The sequence below is a fragment of the Papio anubis genome, chromosome 20 (genome assembly GCF_008728515.1).
Source record: "Papio anubis isolate 15944 chromosome 20, Panubis1.0, whole genome shotgun sequence".
Taxonomy (NCBI): Eukaryota; Metazoa; Chordata; class Mammalia; order Primates; family Cercopithecidae; genus Papio; species Papio anubis.
Window position 1 is genome coordinate 15849371 of NC_044995.1, and position 25886 is coordinate 15875256.

General features: G+C 53.2%; 1 protein-coding gene and 1 non-coding gene across 7 annotated transcripts; both read left to right on the forward strand.

Annotated features, from left to right (window-relative positions):
- The first annotated feature begins 70 nt into the window (after positions 1 to 70).
- On the forward strand, positions 71 to 25216 carry COQ8B (coenzyme Q8B). Of its 6 annotated transcripts, none has more exons than XM_009194530.4 (15): positions 71 to 163; positions 2378 to 2482; positions 2616 to 2735; positions 2880 to 2946; positions 7462 to 7539; positions 12198 to 12320; positions 12465 to 12550; positions 13780 to 13920; positions 14013 to 14094; positions 14950 to 15043; positions 17183 to 17324; positions 17460 to 17567; positions 20042 to 20107; positions 23692 to 23778; positions 24367 to 25216. In XM_009194530.4, the coding sequence occupies exons 2-15, from the start codon at positions 2381 to 2383 to the stop codon at positions 24703 to 24705; spliced, it is 1635 nt and encodes a 544-aa protein (XP_009192794.1). In that variant the 5' UTR covers positions 71 to 163; positions 2378 to 2380; the 3' UTR covers positions 24706 to 25216. The 6 variants fall into 6 exon arrangements, with proteins under 6 accessions (XP_009192794.1, XP_009192798.1, XP_009192795.1 ...); XM_009194534.4 differs by lacking the exon at positions 71 to 163 and adding an exon at positions 471 to 1302; XM_009194531.4 differs by lacking the exon at positions 71 to 163 and adding an exon at positions 1340 to 1688.
- On the forward strand, positions 9503 to 9611 carry LOC116271763. Its single transcript, XR_004180517.1, has one exon. It is a non-coding gene; the product is annotated as a U6 spliceosomal RNA (small nuclear RNA).
- Positions 25217 to 25886: the final 670 nt, after the last annotated feature.

Here is a 25886-nt window from a genome sequence, read left to right on the forward strand (position 1 = left end):
CAGCCCGCCCCGCTGCGCAAGGGTTAACCGATACTCCCCTTACAGGGGAAAGCCCCGAAGCCCCGCCCCACCGGACGTGGCGCAACGGAACGAGACGGAGCCTCGTCTGACTCCGCCTCCCAAGAGGAGGGGGTTTGCCTCTGAGCGTCCGGAGCGCGACCAGGTATGCATCTAGGGCACTGGGGTCCTGGTGGCGCGCCAGTGGGCCCCTTCCCTCCACCCCTGTGAGTAATCCACCCTCCCTACACAGTTGAATGACAAGTTCAACCTTCCCTAAAACCCCTGGTGACGAGTTCAGCCCTGCGCCCATTCTTCACGCAGGGGCGGGACAGACTTTCAAAGACTTGGAGATCCCACGGTTGTGGGTTCGAGACCTTCCTCTGCCAGTTCCCAGCTCCGCTACCCTGAGCAAATGACTTACGCTCCATTTAATTTTCCGTAAGAACTCTCTCTCATGTATAGAGCACTTGTTCTGTATCAGACCCTGACACGATTTCAGGTCATTCTCCAAGACTGAACAATAGGGATGCCAGGGCTCCATTTTACACATGAGGACGGAGGCTCAGAGATCCGCCGGCCTCTACCCTTTGTTTGCAGCTACGGGGCTATCTGATATGATCTCATATATGTGAAGCACGTGGCCCCAGGCCTGGCACTGTCAGTTGTAGCCCAGTGGGATTATTTATTGTCCTAGGTGATTTTGATACATTTTGTCCCTGAGGCTGAGCTGCCACCCAGCTCCTGAGTCAGCCCTTCACGTCTGAAGGGGGACAGGAGGTGGATTGTCTTGAAATTGAATCAGCTGGGGGAGACACTGGGTACAGGTCCAAGGCTCTAAAATGAGTCACCTCTTCACAGACCAATGAGACGTCAAAGGCAGGAGCCCACCCAGTACATCATACAGGTTGGGAAGGAGAAGTTCAGAGAAGGATGAGGGCTTTTCTGAGGTTACACAGTACAGGAATAGAGACAAAGAGGCCTGATTCCCGACAAGAGGGGTTGGGACAGCTGGGTTTTGTGGGGGAAGCATCGGCATCCCTAACTCTCCCAGTGGTGGGAAAGATGCCCCAACCAGCTGCTTCTATTCCAGACTGTGAGAAGTGGGTGAGTCAGCCTGTTGTGGGGAGAGCAGGCTTTCTAAGGCGCGCGCGCACACACACACACACACACACACACACGATGGGAGCTGGTTTTCTGGGATGCCAAGGTTCCTGACTCAGCACTGGGAATCTTGGCTGAGTGTGTTCTGGGAAATGTCAGGCCTACAGGAAGCAGAGGGCTCCCAGTCGCATCATCCCGCAGGTGGGCGGGGAGCGGAGAGAGCAGGGTGTGTGAGGGAACAGAGCCTCAGTGTGCAAGTGTGTGTGTGGGGGGGTATGTACACGAAAGAGTTGAAGGCGTGAGCGGGAAACAGTTGGCAAGCAAGGCAAGGGGTTTATATGCGCAAGGAAGGAGGTTGGGTGCCAGAATGTGGGTGTTTGTGCAAAGTGGAGGGGCTCCATGTGCAAGGGAAATGTTTGCTGGGAAGAATGTGTATTCATAGGAGATGTGTTGAGCCTGCCAGGGGTAAAAATAAGAAGGGGGGTTGGCAAGATACGCGTGCAGAAGAGAGGCGTCAGGTTTGTAAGGGAGACTTTGCAAGAAAGTGTAGGGAACAGACGGGTCTGTCGCGTACAAGGCACTTTGAGGTGAGTGGAAGGGCAGACAGGGCACTCTTGCGCTCCCGCGATGACTCAGCAATCCCCAAAGGTGGGCCCCCGGACGCCCACCCTAATTCCCGACTCCAACGCTCGGGCCTAGCTCCTGGCCCGTTCCCCCGCGCACAGATGGGGAAACTCCATGCCAGTCAGCGAGTTGCTGCCGCGCCATTGGTTGGCTGGCCGAAGGGGGCGGGCATGCTGAGGCTCCCGGAAGCACAGGAGGCCCCCAGCAAGTTGAGGAATCGGAGGCTGACAGCAGTGGGTGCTTAGCAACGGGTGGAGGTGCCCAGTAACGGGGTGGGGATCGGGCGGGGGGACACCGGAGGAATTGCGGGTGCCTACAGGGCCAACAGAGGGGAAGGCGGTGCATAGCAACGAAGGGGGTTTCAGAAAGTGGAGAGGTAGCCCCTGAGGAACTGTGGGTGTCTAGAAATGGGGGAGGACCCTAGCAACGGCGAGGGTTGGGAGAGGGGGAAAGTGGGTTTTGAGAGGCGCGCAGGAAGAGCTAAGGGTTCTTAGCAACCAGGGGAGAACCAGGAGAAACTGTGGGAATCTATTAATAGTGGAGGAAGTATTTGGTGGGTGGAAATCAGAGAGGGTGGACACAGAGGAACATGGGGGCCTGGCCAAGAAGCCAGGCAACTCCCACCTGAATAATCCCTCCTCTTCTCCTCCAGGCAATGTGGCTGAAGGTGGGGGGCCTACTTCGGGGGACCGGTGGACAGCTGGGCCAGACTGTTGGTCGGCCTTGTGGGGCCCTGGGGCCTGGGCCCTACCACTGGGTAAGAGGCTGGGGAGCAGGTCCCCAAGGGGAAGAGGCTGAGGGAGACTTCGTGGAGTAAAAGGACAGGAGGGGCCCAGAAGGGCCAGGTGATCCCATGTCCTCCCCTCCTAATCAAAGTATGTCTCTTGCAGGGACCATGTGGAGGTTCTTGGGCCCAAAAGTTTTACCAGGGTGGGCCTGGGAGAGGCCTGGGTGAGGAGGACATTCGCAGGGCACGGGAGGCCCGTCCCAGGAAGACACCCCGGCTTCAGGTATCATTACCCCCATCCACCCAGCAACACCCCACGAAAACTGCTGGCCCTGTGAACTTGGGGAAGGGTGTGGTGGCAGGGTGGCTGCACTCTCTGGGCAGGATGTCCACTTTCCCACACTCAGACCTTGTCCCCATTTCCCAGCTGAGTGACCGCTCTCGAGAACGCAAGGTGCCTGCCTCCCGCATCAGCCGCTTGGCCAACTTTGGGGGTAGGTGTGACTTTGGGGGATCTTTGTGTGACCTCGATTAGAAGAGGCAACATTTACAGATTGAAGCAAGGGAGAGGATGAATCAGACAGGAAAGAGAGAGAGACAGAGAAAGAGAGAGAAAGGCAGGGGCCTGCAAAGCCAAGAGAAATTGAGAGGAATGTAAATGATGATTTCTTTTTTTTTCTTTTTTTTTTTTTTTTTTGAGACAGAGTCTCGCTCTGTCGCCCAGGCTGGAGTGCAATGGCCGGATCTCAGCTCACTGCAAGCTCCGCCTCCCGGGTTCACGCCATTCTCCTGCCTCAGCCTCCCGAGTAGCTGGGACTACAGGCGCCCGCCACCTCGCCCGGCTAGTTTTTTGTATTTTTTAGTAGAGACGGGGTTTCACCGTGTTAACCAGGATGGTCTCGAACTCCTGACTTCGTGATCCGCCCGTCTCGGCCTCCCAAAGTGCTGGGATTACAGGCTTGAGCCACCGCACCCAAGCTGGAGTGCAGTGGCGCAATCACTGCAGCCTCAAACTCCTGGGTTCAAGCAATTATCTCGCCTCAGCCTCCTGAGTAGCTGGGACCACACTTGTGCACCATCACGCCCAGGTACTTTTTTTTTTTTTCTTTGAGACAGTCTCGCTCTGTTGCCCAGGCTGGAGTGCAGTGGCACCATCTTGGCTCACTGCAACCTCTGCCTCCCACATTCAAGCAATTCTCCTGCCACAGCCTCCTGAGTAGCTGGAATTACAGGTGCCTGCCACCATGCCTGGTTATTTGTTTTCTGTTTTTTGTTTTTTGTTTTTGAGACGGAGTCTCCCTCTGTCACCCAGGCTGGAGTGCAGTGGCGCCATCTTGGCTCACTGCAACTTCCACCTCCCAGGTTCAAGCCGATTCTCTTGCCTCAGCCTCCTGAGTAGCTGGGATTACAGGCACGCGTCCACCACTCCCCACTAATTTTTGTATTTTTAGTAGAGACGGGGTTTCACCACGTTGGTCAGGCAGTGGTAGAACTTTGGCACCAGGCTGCCCAGGGATCAAGGGATGACTCTGCTATGTCCTCACTTTGTGATCTGCCTGCCTCGGCCTCCCCAAGTGCTGGGATTACAGGCGTGAGCCATCACGCCCGGCCGCCTGGCTAATTTTCGAACTTTTAGTAGAGATGGGATTTCACCGTGTTGGCCAGGCTGGTCTCGAACTCCTGACCTCAAGTGATCCACCCACCTCAGCCTTCCAAAGTGTTGGGATTACAGGCGTGAGCCACCCTGCCCGGCAAGCCACTGTGCCTGGCCCGGGTAATTAAAAAAAAATTTTTTTTGGTAGAGATTGGGTTTCCTGATGTTGCCCAAGTTGGTCTCAAACTCCTGGTCTCAAGCGATCCTCCTGCCTCGGCCACCCCAAGTGCTGGGGTTCTATGCATGAACCACTGCTCCCGGCCATAATAACATTTACTGAGAACCTGTAAGGTGCAGTGCCCCATATACACACATGCTGCACTGAATCAATGAGTGTTTATTTCTATTCTGTAGATGAGGACATTGAGGCTAACAGAGGGGAGGTAACTTGACTTTGGGTTACATAGCCGGATGTCATGCAGGTCACATGAAATAATTTAGTGGGTTGCAACCAGCATTTAAAAAGAAGAATAGGACAGAAAATATGCGTGCACCTGTAGAGCAGGGGAAAGTCTTGTTTCATGAAACATATACCTTGGCCTGCACTGGTTATAATGTAAATGTCTTCTTTACTGCTGATCATGGTTCAAGTTTTTGTTTTTTGAGACAGAGTCTTGCTCTGTCACCCAGGCTGGAGTGCAGTGGTGCAATCTCAGCTCACTGCAACCTCCACCTCCTGGGTTCAAGCAATTCTCCTGGCGCAGCCTCCCAAGTAGCGGGGGTTACAGGTGCATGCCACCACTCCAAACTTGTTTTTTGTTTTTTTGGTTTTTTTTTTTTTTTTTTTGAGACAGAGTCTCGCTCTGTAGCCCAGGCTGGAGTGCAGTGGCGCGATCTCAGCTCACTGCAAGCTCCGCCTCCTGGGTTCACGCCATTCTCCGGCCTCAGCCTCCCGAGTAGCTGGGACTACAGGCACCCGCCACCTCGCCCGGCTAGCTTTTTGTATTTTTTAGTAGAGACGGGGTTTCACCATGTTAGCCAGGATGGTCTCGATCTCCTGACCTCGTGATCCACCCATCTCGGCCTCCCAAAGTGCTGGGATTACAGGCTTGAGCCACCGCGCCCGGCCGGTTTTTTTTTTTTTTTGTATTTTAGTAGAGACGGGGTTTCACCATGTTGGCCAGGATGTTCTCGATCTCCTGACCTCGTGATCCGCCCACCTTGGCCTCCCAAAGTGCCAGGATTACAGACATGAGCCACTGCACCTGGCTGCTAATTTCTGTATTTTTAGTAGAGACGGGGTTTCACCATGTTGATCAGGCTGGTCTCAAACTCTTGATCTCGTGATCCACCTGCCTAAGCCTCCCAAAGTGCTGGGATTATAGGTGTGAGCTACCGCGGCCGGCCTGGTTCAGGTTTTAAAAATATAGATTCACTCGCTTGAACCCAGGAGGTGGACATTGCGGTGAGTCAAGATCGTGCCATTGCACTCCAGCCTGGGCAACAAGAGTAGATAGACTAGATCTCAGATAGATAGATAGATAGATAGATAGATAGATAGATAGATTCACAGTCTGCAGAGGTAGTCGAAGGCACTGGTTAGAGCTTTGGCACCAGGCTGCCCAGGGATCAAGGGATGACTCTGCTATGTCCTTGCTTTGTGACGTGACTCTCGGCAAATTATTTCACTTATCTGAACCTCAATTTCCTTTTCTGTAAAATGAAAGTTTTTCTGTAAAATATATTTTATGAAGGTGGAGACCTCATGTAAGGACAAAAATTAGTAAGTGCACAGAAGGCACTGGGAACAGCCTCTGACATGTAGAAAGGACACAGAAAATGCCAGGTATGGTAATTGACAGAGATGGTGACAACAAAAGGAGGGAGACCTGAGATGTCTTTAGGGGCAAGAGGAGAGGTAGCAGAGGAAATCAGAGATGGACAGATAACATCGAAGGGAGGAAAAGAGAAAAAGAGACCTAGATAGGACAAATGGGGAGAAGGGAAGAGAGGCAGAAATAACTGGCTTAGAAAAGGAGAGGCTAAGCCTGGTAGCCCACACCTGTAATCGCAGCATTTTGGGAGGCCAAGGCAGGAAGATCACATGAGTTCAGGAATTCCAGACCAGCCTGGGCAACATAGTGAGACCACGTCTCAATATAAAATTGGGTGAACGTGGTGGTATGCACGTGTGGTCACAGCTACTCGGGAGGCTGAGGCAAGAGGATCACTTGAGCCCAGGAATTTGAGGCTGCAGTGAGCTATGATGGTGCTCCTGCACTCCAGCCTGGGCGACAGAGTGAGACCCTGTCTTTAAAAAGAAAAAGAGAGATAAGCAGAAAGAAGAGGAGGTGTGGACAGAGAAAGAAGAGTCACCAGAAGACAAAGGGACCTGGGACAGTTGTTTTGGGGCCTTCTTTTTTCTGAGACGGAGTTTCACTCTTGTTGCCCAGGCTGGAGTGCAATGGTGTGATCTCGGCTCACTGCAACCTCCACCTCCCGGGTTCAAGTGATTCTCCTGCCTCAGCCTCCTGAGTAGCTGGGATTATGGGCATGCGCCACTGTGCCCGGCTGATTTTGTATATTTAGTAGAGACAGGGTTTCTCCATGTTGGCCAGGCTGGTCTCGAACTCCTGAGCTCAGGTAACTTGTCCGCCTTGGCCTCCCAAAGTGCTGGGATTACAGGCATGAGCCACCGTGCCTGGCCGAGGGGCCTTCTTAACCTTGGCTGCACATTAGAATTATCTGAGGTGCTTTTAAACAAAGCACAAATTCCCACGTCTCAGGCCAATTTAATCAGAATTTTGGGAGTGGAGTCTGGGCATTATATTTACTGGAGCTCCTCTGGTAATTGGAATATGCAGCCAGGCCTAAGAACTGCTGGGAGGGAGACAGAGACGTGGAGAAAGGGTTAAAGAGGAAGCTGTGCCTTAAAGGGAGCCCCGTGCAGGAAGAAGAGTCAGAGACTGATTTGGAGACAGAGATACAAAGAATTGGGAGACAAAGCCAGGTGCGGTGGCTCAGGCCTGTAATCCCAGCACTTTGGGAGGCCAAGGCGGCAGGATCACCTGAGGTCAGGAGTTCGAGACCAGCCTGGCCAACATGGTGAAACCCCGTCTCTACTAAAAATACCAAAAAAATTTAGCCAGGTATGGTGGTGCATGCCTGTAATCCCAGCTAGTAGGGAGGCTGAGGCAGGAGAATCGCTTAAACCTGGGAGGTGGAGGTTGCAGTGAGCCAAGATTGTGCCACTGCACTCCAGCCTGGGAGACAGAGCGAGACTCCATCTCAAATAAAAGAAAAAAAAAAAAAGTTGGGAGACAAGCATTCTTGGAGAAAAACCAGGAAAGGAGAGTGGGTTAGGTGCGGGGCAGCCCAGGCAAACGGTCTCTCATGTTTTTCTCTTTCCCTCCAGGACTGGCTGTGGGCTTGGGGCTGGGAGCGCTGGCCGAGATGGCTAAGAAGTCCCTGCCAGGAGGTCGTCTGCAATCAGGTGAGTGAGCCACACTGCCTGGGTTCAGATCCTGGCTTTGCTGTGTGACTGGGGGCAAGTGACTTCACCCCTCTGAGCTCCAGTTTCCTCATCCGGAAGATGGAAGTCATGATAATTTCCCCACCTCTTAGAGTCATTGTGAAGTGCTTTGAACAACCCTAAACCACTATCAGGGTCATGATTAAGAGAAGCATATTAGATTTCTTTTTTTTTTTTTTGAGATGGAGTCTCGCTCTGTCGCTCAGGCTGGAGTGCGATGGCACAGTCTCAGCTCACTGCTACCTCCACCTCCTGGGTTCAAGTGATTCTCCTGCCTCAGCCTCGGCACAGTCTCAGCTCACTGCTACCTCCACCTCCTGGGTTCAAGTGATTCTCCTGCCTCAGCCTCCTGAGTAGCTGGGATTATAGGCCCATGCTACCACGCCTGGTTAATTTTTGTATTTTTAGTAGAGACGGTTTCGACATGTTGGCCAGGCTGGTCTCAAACTCCTGACCTCGTGATCCACCTCGGCCTCCCAAAGTGCTGGGATTATCGCATGAGCCACTGCGCCTGGCCACATACTAGATTATCTGAGAAAAAATTTAAGCCATTGGGAGTTCCTAACTCGGAGCAGGAGCGGAAAGCTGAAAATAGAAGTGTCAGCAAGGGTCTGTGTACTTCAGAGATGGAATTAGATGTGTAGCATTTGCAGTTATAAAAAATAAAATAAAAAGCTGAGGGTAGGTGGAGGATCCCTCAACAAGTCAATGTCTTGAACAACTGGGGGTGGATATTCTAGATTAAAAAGAGACGAAAGAGACATTATTTGACAAATGGAGCATCTGAACCATGATTGGATATCACTTTGGAAAATACAGCCATGAAAGACTTTTTGGGGACAAATGGAAAATCTGAATATGGACTGGATGGCAAATTTTAGGGAATCGGTGTTAATTTTCTTACATGTGATTATGGTACTGTGATTGTGTAGGGGAATATCCTTATTCTTAGCAAAGCTTAAGTGCAACTACATGTAAGTGGGTCAGCATAAAATAATAATAGTAAGTGTGTGGGTACACACACAGATAAAGCAGATGAAGCAGAATGGTACCATGTTGAATCGAGATGGAGGGTGTGCGGGTGTGCAGGTGTTCACGATATCATACATATGACTTTTCTGTTTGGATTTTTTTGTTTCTTTTTTTTTTTTTTTTTTTTTTTGAGACAGGGTCTTGCTGTGTCACCCAAGCTGGAATTCAGTGGTACGATCACGGCTCACTGCAGCCATGACTTCCCCGGGCTCAGGTGATCCTCCCACCTCAGCCTCCTGAGTAGCTGGGATTATAGACACGTGCCACCACGCCTGGCTAATTTTTTGTATTTTTTGTAGAGAGAGGGTTTTGCCGTGTTGCCCAGGCCGGTCTGGAACTCCTAGCCTCAAGTGATCCTCCCTGCTCGGCCTCCCAAAGTGCTGGGATTACAGGCATGAGCCACCACACCCAGCCTGGATATTTTTTTCAAAACAAAAAGTTGAGGGTAGGTGGAGGATTAGGGTTTGGGTAGGACCAGCCTGAGTCTACACCCAACTCTGCCACTTCCATGCTGTGTGACCCAGGGCTAGGTGCTGCACCTCTCTGAGTCTCTTGCTTTCTCACCTTGAAAATTAAAGGATTGATAGTTCTTACTTCCTGGTGTGACTGTGGGCATTCAGACAGAGAATCCACAAAGATACTTAGGATTCTGCCTGGAACAGCTCAATAATGACCTCAATAAAATTTTATTTTATTTCAAATTTTAAGAGATAGAGTCTTGCTGTCACCCAGGCTGGAGTGCAGTGGTGCAATCATGGCTCACTGAAGCTTTGAACTTCTGGGCTCAAGAGATCCTCTTACCTTGGCCTCCTAAAGTGCTGAGATTATAGCTGTGAGCCACCACAACTGGCCTTCAAAATTAATAAAAGCCTAAGAATTGCTTTGTTGTGCTGTGCTTACTTCAGCATCACATATAAATAAAAATTGAAATAAGACAGAGAAGATTAGCATGGCCTCTGTGCAAAGATGACACACAAGTTCATAAAGTGTTCATATTAAAAAAAGAAAAAACACTTTGCCAAAGCTGAAATGTAATTTGCATATAAACCCAGGTACACATACCTGTAAGTGTATGGCTTGGTGCATTTTCACCAAGTAGATATGTCTGTCCCCACAGCAAGAAACCCTAGAACAGCAGCTCTCAAACTGCTTGGACTCAGGATCCCTGCATACCCTTAAAACTGATGAATGGATGAATAAACTGTGATATGCATACGATGGAATATTATCCAGCCATAAAAAGGAATGAAGGGCTGACACATGCTCCAATGTAGATGAATCTTGAAAACACTGAGTGAGGCCGGGCGCGGTGGCTAACGCCTGTAATCCCAGCACTTTGGGAGGCCGAGGCGGGTGGATCACCTAAGGTCAGTAGTTCAAGACCAGCCTGGCCAATATGGCGAAATCCTGACTCTACTAAAAATACAAAAAATTAGCTGGGTGTGGTGGCGGGCGCCTGTAACCCCAGCTACTTGGGGGACTGAGGCAGGAGAATTGCTTGAACCTGGGAGGCGGAGGTCGCAGTGAACCGAGATCGTGCCATTGTACTCCAGCCTTGGAGACAGAGCGAGACACTGTTTCAAAAAAGAAAAAAACACAAGTGAAAGCAGCCACACACAGAAAAACCATATATTGAATGATTCCATTAATATGAAATGTACAAAATAGGAAAATCTGTAGGGACATAAAGTAGATTAGTGGTTGTCAAGGCCTGGGGAGATTGGGGAAAATGAGGAGTGACTGCTAATGGGTATAGGGTTTCTTTTTTTTTTTTTTTTTTTTTCTTTTTTTGAGACAAGGTCTCACTCTGTCACCCAGGCTAGAGTGCAGTGGCGGGATCACGGCTCACTATAACCTCTACCTCCTGGGTCCAAGTGATCCTCCTGCCTCAGCCTCCTGAGTAGCTGGGACTATAGGCGTGCACCACCATGTCCGGCTAATTTTTGTATTTTTTATAGAGACAGAGTTTTACCACTTTGCCCAGGCTGGTCTCAAACTCATGAGCTCAAGTGATCTTCCCGCTTCGACATCCCAAAGTGCTGGGATTACAGGCATGAGCCACCACACCCAGCCAGGTTTCTTTTTTGGGTGGTGTGACTGTCCTAAAATTGATTCTGGTGATGCTTGCACAACTCTATGAATATACTACTAATCATTGAATTATATAATTTAAATGATAAATTATATAGTATGTGAATTATTTCTCAATAAAACTGTTAAAATTAGAATGAGCCCCCAAAGAGCTTGTTTATGTGGGTTATAGTTATTGATGTTTACCATATTAGAGATTAAAACTGAGAAATTTTTAGGTCAAGTGCAGTGGCTTACGCCTATAATCCCAACACTTTGGGAAGCTGGGGCAGGAGGATCTCTTGAGGTCAGGAATTTGAGACCAGTCTGAGTGACATAGCGAGGCCCCATTTTTACAGAAAGTAAAAATATTAGCCAGGCATGGTGGTGCCCACCTATAGTCCCAGCTACTCAAGAGGTTGAGGCAGGAGGATCACTTGGGCCCAGGAGGCTACAATGAGCTGTGATTGCACCGCTGCACTCTAGCCTGGGTGATAGCATGACACACTGTCTCAAAAACACAAAAGAATACAGAGATGTTTTTAAAATACAAGAGTACACACGTACACATTCCATCAGCTGTCAGCCTGATGATGTCCTCACATGTCCTGGAGCCTCTGGAGAACTCCAGTGAATGTTCTTAGAGACATGAGAGCAGAAAAGGGAAAATAACATCTTAATGTTATGATGAAAATAGTTTGATCTCTCAGACCCCTCTGAACGGTGTCAGGGACCCTCAGGGGCCCCTGGCCCACATTTTGAGAATCGTTGCCCTTCTCATGTCCCTACCTGGTCACTCCCCTCACCAAGGGTGACCTCTGTCTTGGCTCCTGGACCCTGGATTTGTTTGGCCTTGTTTTGCTCTTTATATCAGCCTAACTGGGTGATGATTTCATGCACCTGGCTGCTTTCACTCAGCATTACATTTTTGAGACCCACCTGGGCTGTTGTATGTAGTGGTAGCTCACCGATTCAATACTGTAGTAGTTACTCTTTGACTCTCCTGCAATTTGTTTTAATTTATGTTTATTTCTCTTTTTTTTTTCCGAGACAGGGTCTTGCTTGGTTGCCCAGGCTGGAGTGCAGTGGTGGCTCACTGCAGCCTCAACCTCCTGGGCTCAAGCAATCCTCCTGCCTCAGCCTCCTGAGTAGCTGGGGACTACAGGCACATGCCACCATACACCCAGAGACAGGGTCTTGCTTTGTTATCCAGGCTGGTCTGGAACTCCTGGACTGAAGCTATCCTCCTGCGTTGGCCTTCCAAAGTGTTGGGATTACAGGCGTGAGCCAACAAGCCTGGCCTCTGTATTTCATTTTAGCCATTCCTGTTGGTGTGCAGATGCTATATATGTTTTTTTAATAGAAAAAGGATGTCATTATTGCCCAAGCTGGTCTCAAACTCCTGCATTCATCCTGCCTCGGTCTCCCAATGTGCTGGGACTACGGGCGTGGGCCACCAGGCCTGGCCGCAGTGATGATATTTGTGGTTGTAATTCTAATGGTTGTTCTCTCCCCAGAGGGTGGTTCTGGGCCGGACTCCAGCCCCTTCCTGTCGGAGGCCAATGCCGAGCGGATCGTGCAGACCTTATGTACAGTTCGAGGGGCTGCCCTCAAGGTTGGCCAGATGCTCAGCATCCAGGGTACAGCATGACCCTCGACCCCTGACCCCTGACCTCACTTCCACCCCAGCCCTACCCACCGACAGGCCCCAACTTCAGATACTCACATGGGGGTCCTTCCTCACCTCTTCGCTTACTGCCCTCCTTGTTCCACTGTCTTCCAAGACAACAGCTTCATCAGTCCTCAGCTGCAGCGCATCTTCGAGCGGGTCCGCCAGAGCGCCGACTTCATGCCCCGCTGGCAGATGCTGGTGAGTGCCCGGTGGGGGAGGGCGGTGAGGGAGGCAGGCTCCATCTCCTCCGACCTGCCTGACCCTCCTGGCTTCACTGCCTCACTCCCTTCCTCTGAGCCTCACTTTCTCCAGCTGTAAAATGGGGATAACCAAAGTACACACCTCCTAGCATTGCTGTGGTGATTAAAGGAGAGAACAGCAGCCTGACCTCTCAGCATCAGTTCCCTTCCCTGGGAAATGGTGATAGTGACAACCACACCCACATCATAGGGTCACATAAATCAGTTTACACAGAGCACTGAGAACGGCCTGATTCACCATGAGTGACATGCAGGTGTTAGCTGTGATTATTACTGTTTCTTTAATTAAAGGAGATCGTGTCTGTAAATAGGTTGGCACGGTGCCTGGCACCGAGTAAGTGCCCAGGACATGAGCTGTTCTAATAACTGGGTAAGGCATGGAATCCAGGATTCTGCCACCCACCTGCCCTCCCATCCCTGTTCTGCTTACCTGCCATGTGGCCCCAGGCAGGTACTGACTCTCTCTGGGCCACTTTGAATAGGATCTGGCCCACAGGAAGCCCACTGTGAATTTTAGCTCTTCTTGATCACATTAACTGTGAGTTAATAATACCATATAAGAGCATAATAAAGGATGGTTGACCACGTGTGATGGCTCATGCCTGTAATCCCAGCACTTTGGGAGGCTGAGGCTGGAGGATCGCTTGAGCTCAGGACTTCCAGACCACCCTGGGCAACATAGTGAGACCTTGTCTCTACTAAATATAATAACAGTAATAATTAACTGGGCACAGTGGCACGTATCTGTAGTCCCAGCTACTCAGGAGGCAGGAAGATGACTTGAGCTGGGGAGGTTGATGAGTGAGCCGTGAGGGTGCCACTGCACTCCAGCCTGGGCTACAGAGCGAGACCCTGTCTCAAAAAAAAAAAAAAAGGATTGTTATGAGTCTTAATTATAAATAATAGCAATCCCCACAACAGCCCAGGGAGTCCAGGTTCAGGGGACACAGGCTGGGCTGAGCCTCACAGTCTGCCAGTGCGGGCCTAGTCGCTTGCACAAGGGAATTCTCTCTGAGCCTCAGTTTCCTCATCTGTAAAGGGGGTGGCAGCTAAGAGCTTAGCCCAGGGCCCTGCGTGTGGTGAGTGCTGGGGTTATCAACACGTAAAGCACTCAGCCTGGGGAATGAACTCTGCCGCGATGATGACGGCTGTGACCACTCCCCGCAGAGAGTTCTTGAAGAGGAGCTTGGCAGGGACTGGCAGGCCAAAGTGGCCTTCTTGGAGGAGGTGCCCTTTGCCGCTGCCTCAATTGGGCAGGTGCACCAGGGCCTGCTGAAGGACGGGACGGAGGTGGCCGTGAAGATCCAGGTGAGAGGGGAGGCCGGGCAGGGTCGAGGCGGGCACCCTGCTAGCCCAGAGGAGTGACTTCCACCTTCCTTCCCTCCCCTCTCCCTTTACAGTACCCCGGCGTAGCCCAGAGCATTCAGAGCGATGTCCAGAACCTTCTGGCGGTACTCAAGATGAGCACAGCCCTGCCCGCGGGTGAGGCGCCCACCCACTCCTCTGCTGACCTCCCGAAGGGGCTGTGCCCACAGAGAGCAAGCAGGAGGGGGAGCCCAGAGAAGAGCACGGGCAGGGTGTGCTGGCGTCATGAGTGGGAGTGTGAGAGACAGAAAGGACACCAAGGCAGGGAGAGCCCAGGGAGCATGAGCAGGTGTGAGAAAAGCCTCACGGATTTTAACAGAGCCTGGGAGAGACGGGAGCCCAGGGCCAAGATCCAGCAGCAGACTCGCAGAGGGTGTGCATGCAGCGAGCGGGGTTGTAGGTGCGGCAGAGCAGAAAAGGACAGTCCTGGGGATGGCACATGAGGAGGCGCCTGAAGAAAGGAGGGCGGGTTGTGTTTGTGTAAGAGACGGAGAGGGACAGGGAAAGCCAGGCCTAGAAGCGAGATTCAAAGGCAGTGATCAACGTGAGAGTGAGTATGAAAAGGAGACAGAATAGGGGCGAGCGGGCGAGCGTGACTCTGAAAGAGCTGCCAGGGACTGGGGTGCAAGCACACGCAAGAGACAGCCCAGGAAAGGCTTCAGAAGACCCCGGGAACCCCGCGGTGCTGTGAAGGACGAGGGAAATGTGTAGACAGATGATACGATGCAGGTCAGAGGCCTGGAGCAGGAGCTGCAAGGGACAGCGGGGGAGACAGGAGAGGGACAGATGCAGGTCAGAGGCCTGGAGCAGGAGCTGCACGGGAGACAGGAGAGGGACAGATGTGAGTTACAGGCCTGGAGCAGGAGCTGCGAAGGACAGTGCGGGAGGCAGAAGAGGGAGGGTTGGCAGGAGAAGGCATCCACCAGTGGGCGCACCCCGGGCTCTTCCCTGGCTGACACGCCTCCCCCGCAGGCCTATTTGCCGAGCAGAGCCTGCAGGCCTTGCAGCAGGAGCTGGCTTGGGAGTGTGACTACCGTCGTGAGGCAGCTTGTGCCCAGAATTTCAGGTGAGCTGAGTCCCCTGGGCTTCCCTCCTTCCTTCCCTCCCAGGCTGGTTGGGAAGTAGCTGCCCCTCAGCTTCTGGCAGCTGGAGCTGTGGGGTGGGGCAGACTCTCTCTTTCAATCATTGGTCATCCATCCGTCCACTCATCCATCACTTCATTTACTGCCTTTGTCCTCTGTGAGCTTGGGCAGGTCACTTCCCAAGCGGCAGTCTTCTCTGTGAGATGGGCCACATACCCACCATGGTCCGACACAGGCACTTAATTACGCGATGACACACTCTTACCTCCGCTGGACTAATGGAGACCAAGGAGCCCATAGCACTGGGAGGTGGAGAGAGTGGGCTCCACAGCATCCCTTCTGCACCGCGGGTTGGGGGAGAAGGTGGTAGAAGCATTTTGAGAATAGGTTGGCATCATCACATAAGCCCTTATATTCATGAACTCTGCAAGCCAACGATTGCCCTCCCTGCTGAGCACTCTAGGGACCCTTATGCCAGTATACACCATCAGACTATTCTAGAATGCTCACAGCAGCTCTGTCTGCAACAGCCCCAAACTGGAAACAACCCATATCCATCAAGTTTATCCAGCAGGGTGGACAAAGAAGCAATGCTGTATTCATCTGTGGAATATTTCATAGCAGTGAAAATGCATGAACCATGGCTATATGGAATAATGTGGTTATATCTTGGAGACATCCTGATGTGTAGCAATTAATGGCACCTCAGTGGGATCCTCCACAGTGTGGCTCACACATTTATTGACAGCCTAAAACGTGCCAAGCTCTGTAGACAGAGAGTGAAAGATCAGTAGAAGGCAGTGGTTAGAAGCACATACTCTAGACTCAGATGCGGAATGAAATCCTGGGTCAGCCCTTACTGGGTTGCATGGCCTGCATCCATACAATCTGTACAGTAGTCTCCAGAGAGCATCCACTCACTGTGGAGTGAGGATGAAAGGGGAGTGTGCCAATTAAATGCCCAGTATGGCTCCGGTTCATGAGGAGCAGTTCAGAGATTTTTATCAACAAGGACAAAAATACAAACCCCAAAGGAGGAGTTTGAGGAGGAGAGTGTGAAGTGGGGTGATGGGCCAGAGACCCCCGATCCCCACAGGATTCCCCGGTGCCCTTAGGGTAAAACCCCACACTACCCTCCTGTTCCCCCTCACTTTCCTCCAGCCATCCCATGGGTCGTCAACCAGAGGCCTCGCTCATATTCTCTGCCTCCCAAATCTTACATGGACATACTTATTTTATTTCTTTTGAGACAGAGTCTCACTCTGTTTTCCAGGCTGGAATATAGTGGTGAGATCACAGCTCACTCCAGCCTCGACCTTCCAGGCTCAAGTGATTCTCCCGCCTCAGCCTCCTGAGTAGCTGGGACCACAGGTGCAGGCCACCGTGCCCAGCTGATTTTTGTAGTTTTTCGTAAAGACGTGGTTTCACCATGTTGCCCAGGCTGATCTTGAATCCTGGGCTCAAGCGATTCTCCCACCTCGGTGTCTGAAACTGCTGGGATTACAGGTCTAAGCCACCGCACCCAGCTAACACACTTACCTCAATCTATAATCCGTCTGTTTGTGAGAGTGTGGTCTCGGGGTTGGGGGCCAGGTCCAGGGACTGGTTCATTCACTGCTCTGTCCCCAGCATCATTTAGCACAGGGATGGACACAGAGGATTCTTTCCTGTTGTTTACCTGTGTTCAGAGTAGCGATTGCAAGGAGTGACCCATGGGTATCACTATAGACTTCACAGATTTTGATACCAGTGACCACTATGGGGATGAATGAATTAATAAATTAATGAAAAAAGTAATGCAAAGGCTGAAATACACCTGAACTCATCCTTCTGGGGCAACCAGAAGTCATAGAAGGGTTTCAGGTAGGGAAGTGGTAACTGGGTTTCCAACAGCACCCAGTTTAGGGACAGGTGCAGAGTAGGCACCTTGGAGATACTTGTTAAATCTCAGTCCAGCCAGGTGTTGGTCATCACCCAGGGCAGACAGTGGCAAGAGATGGGCAGGAGGGAGGGCATGGCCCCTACTGTTCATGGAGGACTTCTGAGAGCACAAGGAGGAGGCCTCAAGCTGGGTCACAAGCCTGAAGCACGAAGTTCCCTTCCTCCCTTCCCTCCTGCCCCAGGCAGCTGCTGGCAAATGACCCCTTCTTCCGGGTGCCAGCTGTGGTTAAGGAGCTGTGCACGACACGGGTGCTGGGCATGGAGCTGGCCGGAGGAGTCCCCCTGGACCAGTGCCAGGGCCTGAGCCAGGACCTGCGGAACCAGGTATGCCATCTGGTAGCACAGTGGGAAGGGCATGGCCCCAGGGCGGGTGGGCCAGGCTCATGGTCCCTCTCCAGGCCAGCAAGGGTGATACAGGGGAGATCACACTAAGATGCCTGCTACTCCTCCCCACCCCAGATTTGCTTCCAGCTCCTGACGCTGTGTCTGCGGGAGCTGTTTGAGTTCCGATTCATGCAGACGGACCCCAACTGGGCCAACTTCCTATATGACGCCACCAGCCACCAGGTTGGTTCCTAGTGATGTGTGTCAGGGTACATTTGCTGTTGTAACGACTATTCCTTGATATTTCGGTAGCTCAACACAATAGCAGTTGATTACCCCCACAACAGGCAGGGGTGGCCCTTTTCCAAGTGGTGATTCAGGGACCCGGCTCCTTCCCTTTTGTGGTTTTGCCATCCCTGGAGCCTCGCAATGCTCTGCTTCCCAAGGAAAGGGTAAGAGAGATTGAGAGGGTAGCCCCCTGCCTAACTGCTTTGGCCAGGAGTGGAAAAAGTAATGCCCAGGCTAAATACACTAAGCTCATTCTAGGGCAATGGACATACCACTTCCATTGCCATTCCATCAGTGAGAGCTGGACACATGGCCTGCCTAGGTGCAAGGCATGCTAGAAAATGGAGTCCCTGGCTAGGCAGTGGTTCCCGGTGGCAATGTGACAGCACAGAGGGGAAGTACAGCTTTTGGAAGGCAGTTAGCCATCGCTACCACACTCGTCATCCATACAGAACACGCCATCACCTGCCCCTGCCTCTTGATAGCAATAAAAAGACATCCCTGGCCTGTAATCCCAGCACTTTGGGAGGCCGAGGCGGGTGGATCACGAGGTCAGGAGATCGAGACCATCCTGGCTAACATGGTGAAACCCCGTCTCTACTAAAAATACAAAAAGCTAGCCGGGCGAGGTGGCGGGCGCCTGTGGTCCCAGCTACTCGGAGGCTGAGGCAGGAGAATGGCGTGAACCTGGGAGGCGGAGCTTGCAGTGAGCTGAGATCGCGCCACTGCACTCCAGCCTGGGTGACACATCGCGAGACTCCGTCTCAAAAAAAAAAAAAAAAAAAAAAAAAAAAAAGACATCCCTGACCCTTGCCTTCTCAGAGTGCCCAGTCCAGTGCGGGGGGCCTGGCACCACACAGTGATGACCTAGAGTGGTTCGTACCAACCACAATGAGGAGCACAGGCCAGATGGGTCAGGACCTGGATAGGGGAGGCACAGGCAGAGGGGTGGGGGCTGGAGTTGGGGGAGGCACAGCAAGCTATGGGATCCCAGGGAACGTGCCTGACTCACTGTGGGGTGAGCAGGGATTAAGGGAGGCTTCTTAAAGCAAGTGCCATGAAAGCTGGGACCACTGGGAGGCTGAGGTGGGAGGAATGCTTGAGCCCAGGAGGTCGAGACTGCAGTGAGCCCAGATCGTGCCACTGCACTCCAACCTGGGTGACAGAGCAAGACTGTCTCACAAAAAAAAAAAAAAAAAAAAAAAAAAAATGCTGAGACCGGAGTTGAGCATGGTGGCTTATGCCTGTAATTCCAGCACTTCGGAAGGCTGAGGCAGGAGGATCCCTTGAGGCCAGAAATTTAAAACCAGCCTGGGCAACAAAGGGAGACCCCCGACTCTATTTAAAAAAAAAAAAAAAAAGGCTGAGACAGGACAGGGGAGAAGGAGACAACCATCCAGAGAGCAGAGTGTTCCCAGCAGAGGGCAGGGGGCGTACAAAGACCTGGAGGGAAGGTTTGGACCTGCAGGCTTGAGTGTTGGTGGATACATTGTTACCTTTATCAGGGGTTGCCAACTGGTTTTCCAAAGTGGTCTATCTCCATTTTGTCCCCAGAGGGGTCTTTCTAAAGCACAAATCTGGTCAAGATATCCCTCCCACAGCTTCACAGCCCCCTCAGAATCAAGTCTGAACCCTTTGCCGAGCATCCTGTGGCTCTACTGACTCTCCAGCCCCAGGCCTTTGCCCCTTCTTTCTCCACAATGTGCATACACCGTGTCCCCTCCTAGGCTCATACCCCAGAGATATGTTTACTCAACTCCAAGTGATAGGAGTCCTGACATCAATTTATTGGTTTTCAACAGCACTTTTTTTTTATTATTTTTTTTTTGAGACAGAGTTTGTCTCTTGTTGCCCAGGCTGGAGTGTAATGGCGCGATCTCAGCTCACTGTAATCTCCACCTCCCAGGTTCAAGCGATTCTCCCACCTCAGCCTCCCAAGTAGCTGGTGCCCACCACCATGCCTAGCTAATTTTTTGTATTTCTAGTAGAGATGAGGTTTCACCATCTTGGCCTTGCTAGTCTTGAACTCCTGACCTCATGATCCACCCACCTCAGCCTCCCAAAGTGCTGGGACTACAGGCATGAGCCACCACGCCCAGACGGATGGGGAGTATTTTATATTTTAGGCTGGGTGCTGGGTGGTGGGATTTGTGGGTATTCATTTTACTTTTCTGTATATTTTATTATGCTCTTGATTTTTTTTCTGGGTCTAAAATTTGTTATTGCATAAATAATAAAAGCCTTCAGCTACCTTCTGGGGGTGGGTTGGAAATGTGGAGATGAGGCCAGGAGCCCAGTCAGGCAGCCAGGCAGGGACTCTGGCAGGAACGGGCAAGGTCATGGGGAGGAAGACAGATCCTGGCTGCCCCAATAGACGGTGGGCGTGTGACTGGGATCCCAGCATTCCTTTCACCATTCCTTGCTTCCAGGTGACCCTGCTGGACTTTGGTGCAAGCCGGGAGTTTGGGACAGAGTTCACAGACCATTACATCGAGGTGAGTCTCCCCCAGACCCCAGAGCCTCTGAAAGGCTGAGGCTCAGGCCATATACTGAGGCAGAGGAGTAAGAAGGAGAAATGCAGTTTCTGGAATTAAGAAATAACAAATAATAGTAATACTTGTAGCAACTAGCACACACCAAGCACTTAATATGTCAGGCTCCATCTTTAGTGCTTACGTATAGTAACCGATTTAAACCACACAGCAACGCAATGCGGTAAGGACCATTTTTAGGCCCATTTTACAGATGAAGTAACTAGGTCCTAGAGAGATTAAGTCACCTCCCCAAGATCACAGCAGACTTGGGATTCAAATTCAGGTAGTCCAGGTCCAGAGTCCAAGCTTCCAACCACTGCCCAGCTCCCTCCTAAGAGGAAGGCCCACAGTGACCATCTTGTCACCTCTCCAGACCCCACGCTGTCCAGGGCCCTGGTGTCCAGCCCAGGTGTGTGTCCCTGGGGGCAACTGTCTACAGGAGGCGCTTCCTCACGTACTTTGCTCGTCTCTCCCACCCACTGGGGTCAGTTTGTCTTGGAGGCTGCAGAGAACACCATTTCCTTAATTGTTGAGATTAGACATTTGCCCTGGGTCCTCTAATCATGTAGCCATCAATCTAAACGTTTTCTTTTCTTTTCTTTTCTTTTTTTTTTTTTTTTTTTTTTTGAGACGGAGTCTCGCTCTGTCACCCAGGCTGGAGTGCAGTGGCCGGATCTCAGCTCACTGCAAGCTCCTCCTCTCGGGTTTACGCCATTCTCCTGCCTCAGCCTCCCGAGTAGCTGGGACTACAGGCAACCGCCACTTCGCCCGGCTAGTTTTTTGTATTTTTTAGTAGAGACGGGGTTTCACCGTGTTAGCCAGGATGGTCTCGATCTCCTGACCTCGTGATCCGCCCGTCTCGGCCTCCCAAAGTGCTGGGATTACAGGCTTGAGCCACCGCGCCCAGCCTCTTTTCTTTTTTTAATTGAGACAGTGTCTTGCTCTGTCGCCCAGGCTGGAGTACAGTGGCGTGATCTTGGCTCACCACAACCTCCACCTCCTGTGTTCAAGCGATTCTCCTGCCTCAGCTTCTCGAATAGCTGGGATTACAGGCGCATACCACCACGCCCGGCTAATTTTTGTATTTTTAGTAGAGATGGGGTTTCACCATGTTGCCCAGGCTGGTCTCGAACTCCTGACCTCAGATGATCCTCCTGCCTTGGCCTCCCACAGTGCTGGGATTACAGGCATGAGCCCCCCTGCCCAGCCAATCTAAATGTTTTCTGACCCCTCTCTGTGCCCAGCTGTATTCTAGGCAAAGCTGGAGACACAGCAGTGACCTGGGCCCAGCCTAGGCCCCTCCTCACAGAACTCATAGTCCAGTGAGGGGACAGTGAGGACCCAGCATGGATAAGGCTGGAATGGGGGAAGCACAGGGGACTGTGAACCCAGAGGAGGAGCCTGACCCAGCCTGGGGAGCCAGGGAGGGCTTCCTAGAGGAGGGATTGTCAGCGTCGGGACCTGAGGGATGAGGGGGGCCAATTGGGAAAAGGCTCGGAGGGTATTCCAGATAGACAACATGTGCCAAGGCCAGGCGGTGATAAGGGATATTCCCATTAGAGCAGCACTTCTCAGATTTAGATGTGCCTGTGAAGCTGGCGATCCTGTGCAGGTGAAGATTCTGGTCTGGAGGTGGGCGTAAGATGCTGTGTTCTGACACGCGCCCACGTGATGCCAAGGCTACCCGTATGGGGACCACACTTGTAGTAGTAAGGCCCTAGAGGACCCAAAGGAAGCTCCCATTCTGACTGGGAGGGCAGGTGGTGGAGCAGCACAGGAGCCAGTGACGAGGCTGCAGCAAATCACTGTGGATTTTGGAGGCCGCGCTCTGCAGCTCGTACTGTATCCAGGTGCTCTGCAGAGCCGTGGAAAAAGATTTGAGCAGGGAAAGGATGCAGTTAGAATTTTAAAACTCCCTCTGAATAAGAAGTGGTCTCTAAACCTGGGGGCTGGGAGCCCAGGGCAGCTGTGGAGAAGGGCAGAGGGGTGGCTGGGAGATGCCCAGCTGGTAATCCATGGGAGCAGACAGGCTGGAAGTCAGCGATGGAGGTGTCCAGGGCCTGGGGACTGGGGGGGCCACCTCTGAGATGGGAACAGGAAGAGGAGGTGATAACCCCTTACACATGGGCCCGTTGGGGCCCTCTCCGCAGGCCACCGAGGCACAAAGCCAAGGCCCTTCAGGTAGCTGGGACATCTTGCTCCCCACTGACACCCTCCCCTCCTACCCAGGCCTCAGCCTTTGCCAGTTTATAAAAGCCCCATCACACTGGCTTCTGAGGACCACAGGCCTGACAGATGGCCAGACAGGCTCGGGCAGGGGGAGCAGAGAGGGAATGGAATTAATCCCGAACCCCTCTCCTCACAAAAACGGGCAACCCAGTGGTGAGGGGTGTGACCCAGGTTCCAGTCCCTATTCCGGGTCTGCTTCCCCTTCTGTGAAATTGGGACCCCCATGCCCACCTCTTAATAATGGTAGATTATAATATTTTCGGTGCTTCCTGCATGAGACACAGCACCAGGCATGCCACAGGCATCACCTTCTTTATCCTCCCAACAGCCCCATGAGGAAGACACTTTTAGCATCCCCACTTCACAGATGAGAAAGTGGAGGCCCAACAGGCCGGCAGGTGGCAGAGCTGGGATGGAGCCCTAGCCAGCTGGCCCCAGCTGGGTGTCTGTCTATGCCCACAACTCCTGCCCTGTGTGTATGAGCTTATGGCTGGAGAGCTGCTCTGCTCACACACTCATTTGCTAAAGCAAGGTTCACCCAGGGCCTCCTGAGCACCAGACCCTGTGCCCCATGCGACTACACCCAACTGGGATCCTTGCTCTCACAGGGCTTTTTTTTTTTTTTTTGAGACAGAGTCTCGCTCTGTCGCCCGGGCTGGAGTGCAGTGGCCGGATCTCAGCTCACTGCAAGCTCCGCCTCCCAGGTTCACGCCATTCTCCTGCCTCAGCCTCCCGAGCAGCTGGGACTACAGGCGCCCGCCACCTCGCCCGGCTAGTTTTTTTTGTATTTTTTAGTAGAGACGGGGTTTCACCGTGTTAGCCAGGATGGTCTTGATCTCCTGACCTCGTGATCCGCCCGTCTCGGCCTCCCAAAGTGCTGGGATTACAGGCTTGAGCCACCGCGCCCGGCCGCTCTCACAGGGCTTAAAGTCCAGTGCAGGAGACAGAGAGGTGGCCCCTGGCAACTTTGGATGCAGTTCTGGGTCACGCTCACACCCGTCCAGTTGAGTGTTTGGACCCACCAGCAGCCCTGACACTTGTTCCTTGCACTGTTTCACTGTGGCAGTTCCCGGGCAGGCCCCACACTGCCAGCTAGGTGGGCAGGATCCCTGCCCACCTCCACTCCAGGCTCTGGAACAGTCTTTAAGGGAGTCACAGACCGGCAGAGTGGGGAGCAGGAAGCTTCCAGGTGAGGGAGGGCCCAGGCAGATGAGAATGGAGGTGGATACACGGGAGGCCCAGGCTTCCAGCTCCTCTTCTTCAGAGCCCCCTTGAGCCCCGGCCTTTGTCCTTCTAACTCCCACCCGTCTCCCCAGGTGGTGAAGGCTGCAGCTGACGGAGACAGAGACCGTGTCCTACAGAAGTCCAGAGACCTCAAATTCCTCACAGGCTTTGAAACCAAGGTGGGGAGACACTGGAGGAGAAAGAGACGGGTGTCTGTTGGTGGGGTACAGTGGGGGGCTGCTTATCTCCACTGAGGAACGCGAGTGGGGTATGGGGCATGTCTATACCTGGGGACTGGGGGCTTTAGGAGGGGCTTGTCTCTACTAGGGAGAATAGAGGCTCTCTGTCTATACCCAGGCAGTGGGGGACTCTAGGATGGATGCTTATTCTTGCTGGGGGCTTTGGGGAGGAGTGGGAGGAGTGGGGGGAGGCGGCGGCCTGACTCCTCAGGAACCCTGGGAACATGGGCACTGTGGATCTGTTCAGGAGGGGCAGGGGCCGCTTCTCTATTGTAGAGAGAGTAGAGGGCGACTTGTCTGTTGGAGGCTCTGCGGGGAAGCGAGGGGTGCTTACTCGGGGAATAGGGAGCTGCTTGTCTAGTCCAGGTTCTAGAAGGAGCGGAAGCTGCTCACTCTTGGGGGAGTCCGGGCTTGTGTTGATGGTGGAGACTGGAGGGAGTGGAAGCTACATGTTGCTTCTGGGTTATACAGAGAGCTCTATGTCCACACTGGCTGCCTTTGCTGTGCCCCCCGCCACCCCACCCCCAGGCATTCTCCGACGCCCACGTGGAGGCAGTGATGATCCTGGGGGAGCCCTTCGCCACCCAGGGCCCTTATGACTTTGGGTCGGGGGAAACTGCCCGCCGCATCCAGGACCTCATCCCGGTGCTGCTGCGGCACCGGCTGCGCCCCCCACCCGAGGAGACCTATGCCCTGCACCGCAAGCTGGCAGGGGCTTTCCTGGCCTGTGCCCGCCTCCAAGCCCACATCGCCTGCAGGGACCTCTTCCAGGACACCTACCACCGCTACTGGGCCAGTCGCCAGCCAGACGCAGCCACTGCCGGCAGCCTCCCCACCAAAGGAGACTCCTGGGCAGATCCCTCATGACAGCCTCCATGGGGGATTCAGTCCCCAAAGCAGGCCATACCCTGCTGTAGTGCCTCTTAGCCCTTCCTCGTCTGCCCTGGGTCAGGGGAGCCCCCTGGGCTTCCCAGTCTTGCCTGGCTCTCCTCCTTGGCCCAGGAGCTCAGCATCCCTGGGGCTGGGGAACTCCCAACTTCGTGCCCTAGATCCTGCACCTCCCCACTCCAAAGTGGGCATCCGGGAACTCTAAGCCAGGGAAGCAGTTAACTTATCTGTGCCAACATTTGAGGGAGCCTTGGGCCCCTGCATGCCGTTTTCAGATCCGGACTCATCAGGGGGAGCCCTCACCTCTGCCTCAAGTCTGCCGTGGAAGGCGAGATGGTGGTCCTGGAGGCAGTCCTCACCTCTGCCTCCCTCGCTCCTCCAACAGCTGCCTTCTCCCGGGTTCCAGCCTCTCAGTGTGTTGGAGAGGTAGGGGTGCGGGGGGAGGGGGGAGCTGAACCTTCAATCGGAATAAAAGCAACCCTCCCCTTCCCCCAGCTCTTTTCTCTGCGCTAGGGTTCCGGGGAGAGGGGGAGGAGCTTGCCAGCGGCCTCCAGGTGCAGATGGCCAGCCCCCCCCCACCCCCTTGTCTGAAAGCCCCAGCCCTGCCTGTGCCATCTGTTGCCGGGAACCTCCTTCTCGCCTTCCCCACCCCCCCACGTGCTGACCACCTGCTCTAAGGGCTGTGGCAGCTGAGGCCTCCCCCACACACAGTGCCTCTTGGCTGGAGGCTCCCTCCCCTCGCTCCCGGCAACCTCGCCTTTACTAATGGGCTCTAATGTCCCTGCCAGCTGCTTTGCCAAACCCACAGGATTGGCGTAGGGGGCGGCGGGGGCGCCGCAGCGTCCAGAACCACGCCCTGGTCCCAGCCCGGCGCCCCCGTTCCCAAAGCCGAACCGATCGCGCACCAGGACGCCTTGGTCTGTTCACACCCCCTCCCCTTGCTTGCAAAAAGTGCCTCGTCACCGCTTCTGCCCGCCCCCGCCGGGCTGGGGAACCATGGGGTTAGCGGGAAGATTTGGGGGTGTGGGGCGGCAAGGCGCCTCCAGAAGCAACTCTTTCGGACGCGGAGCTGGAGGGGATCTGAGGTCAGGGGTCACGGAGGGGAAGGGAGTCCAGGCCAGGATGGACCGGGGAAACGACTCGGCGATGTTCATTGGCAT

Coding starts and splice junctions, on each gene's coding strand:
- COQ8B (XM_009194531.4), top strand. CDS start 1,440: ATGCGCAAGGAAGGAGGTTGGGTGCCAGAATGTGGGTGTTTGTGCAAA. Junction 2,947..7,461: donor CCGCTTGGCCAACTTTGGGG/GTAGGTGTGACT, acceptor CTTTCCCTCCAG/GACTGGCTGTGGGCTTGGGG. Junction 13,921..14,012: donor AGGTGGCCGTGAAGATCCAG/GTGAGAGGGGAG, acceptor CTCCCTTTACAG/TACCCCGGCGTAGCCCAGAG.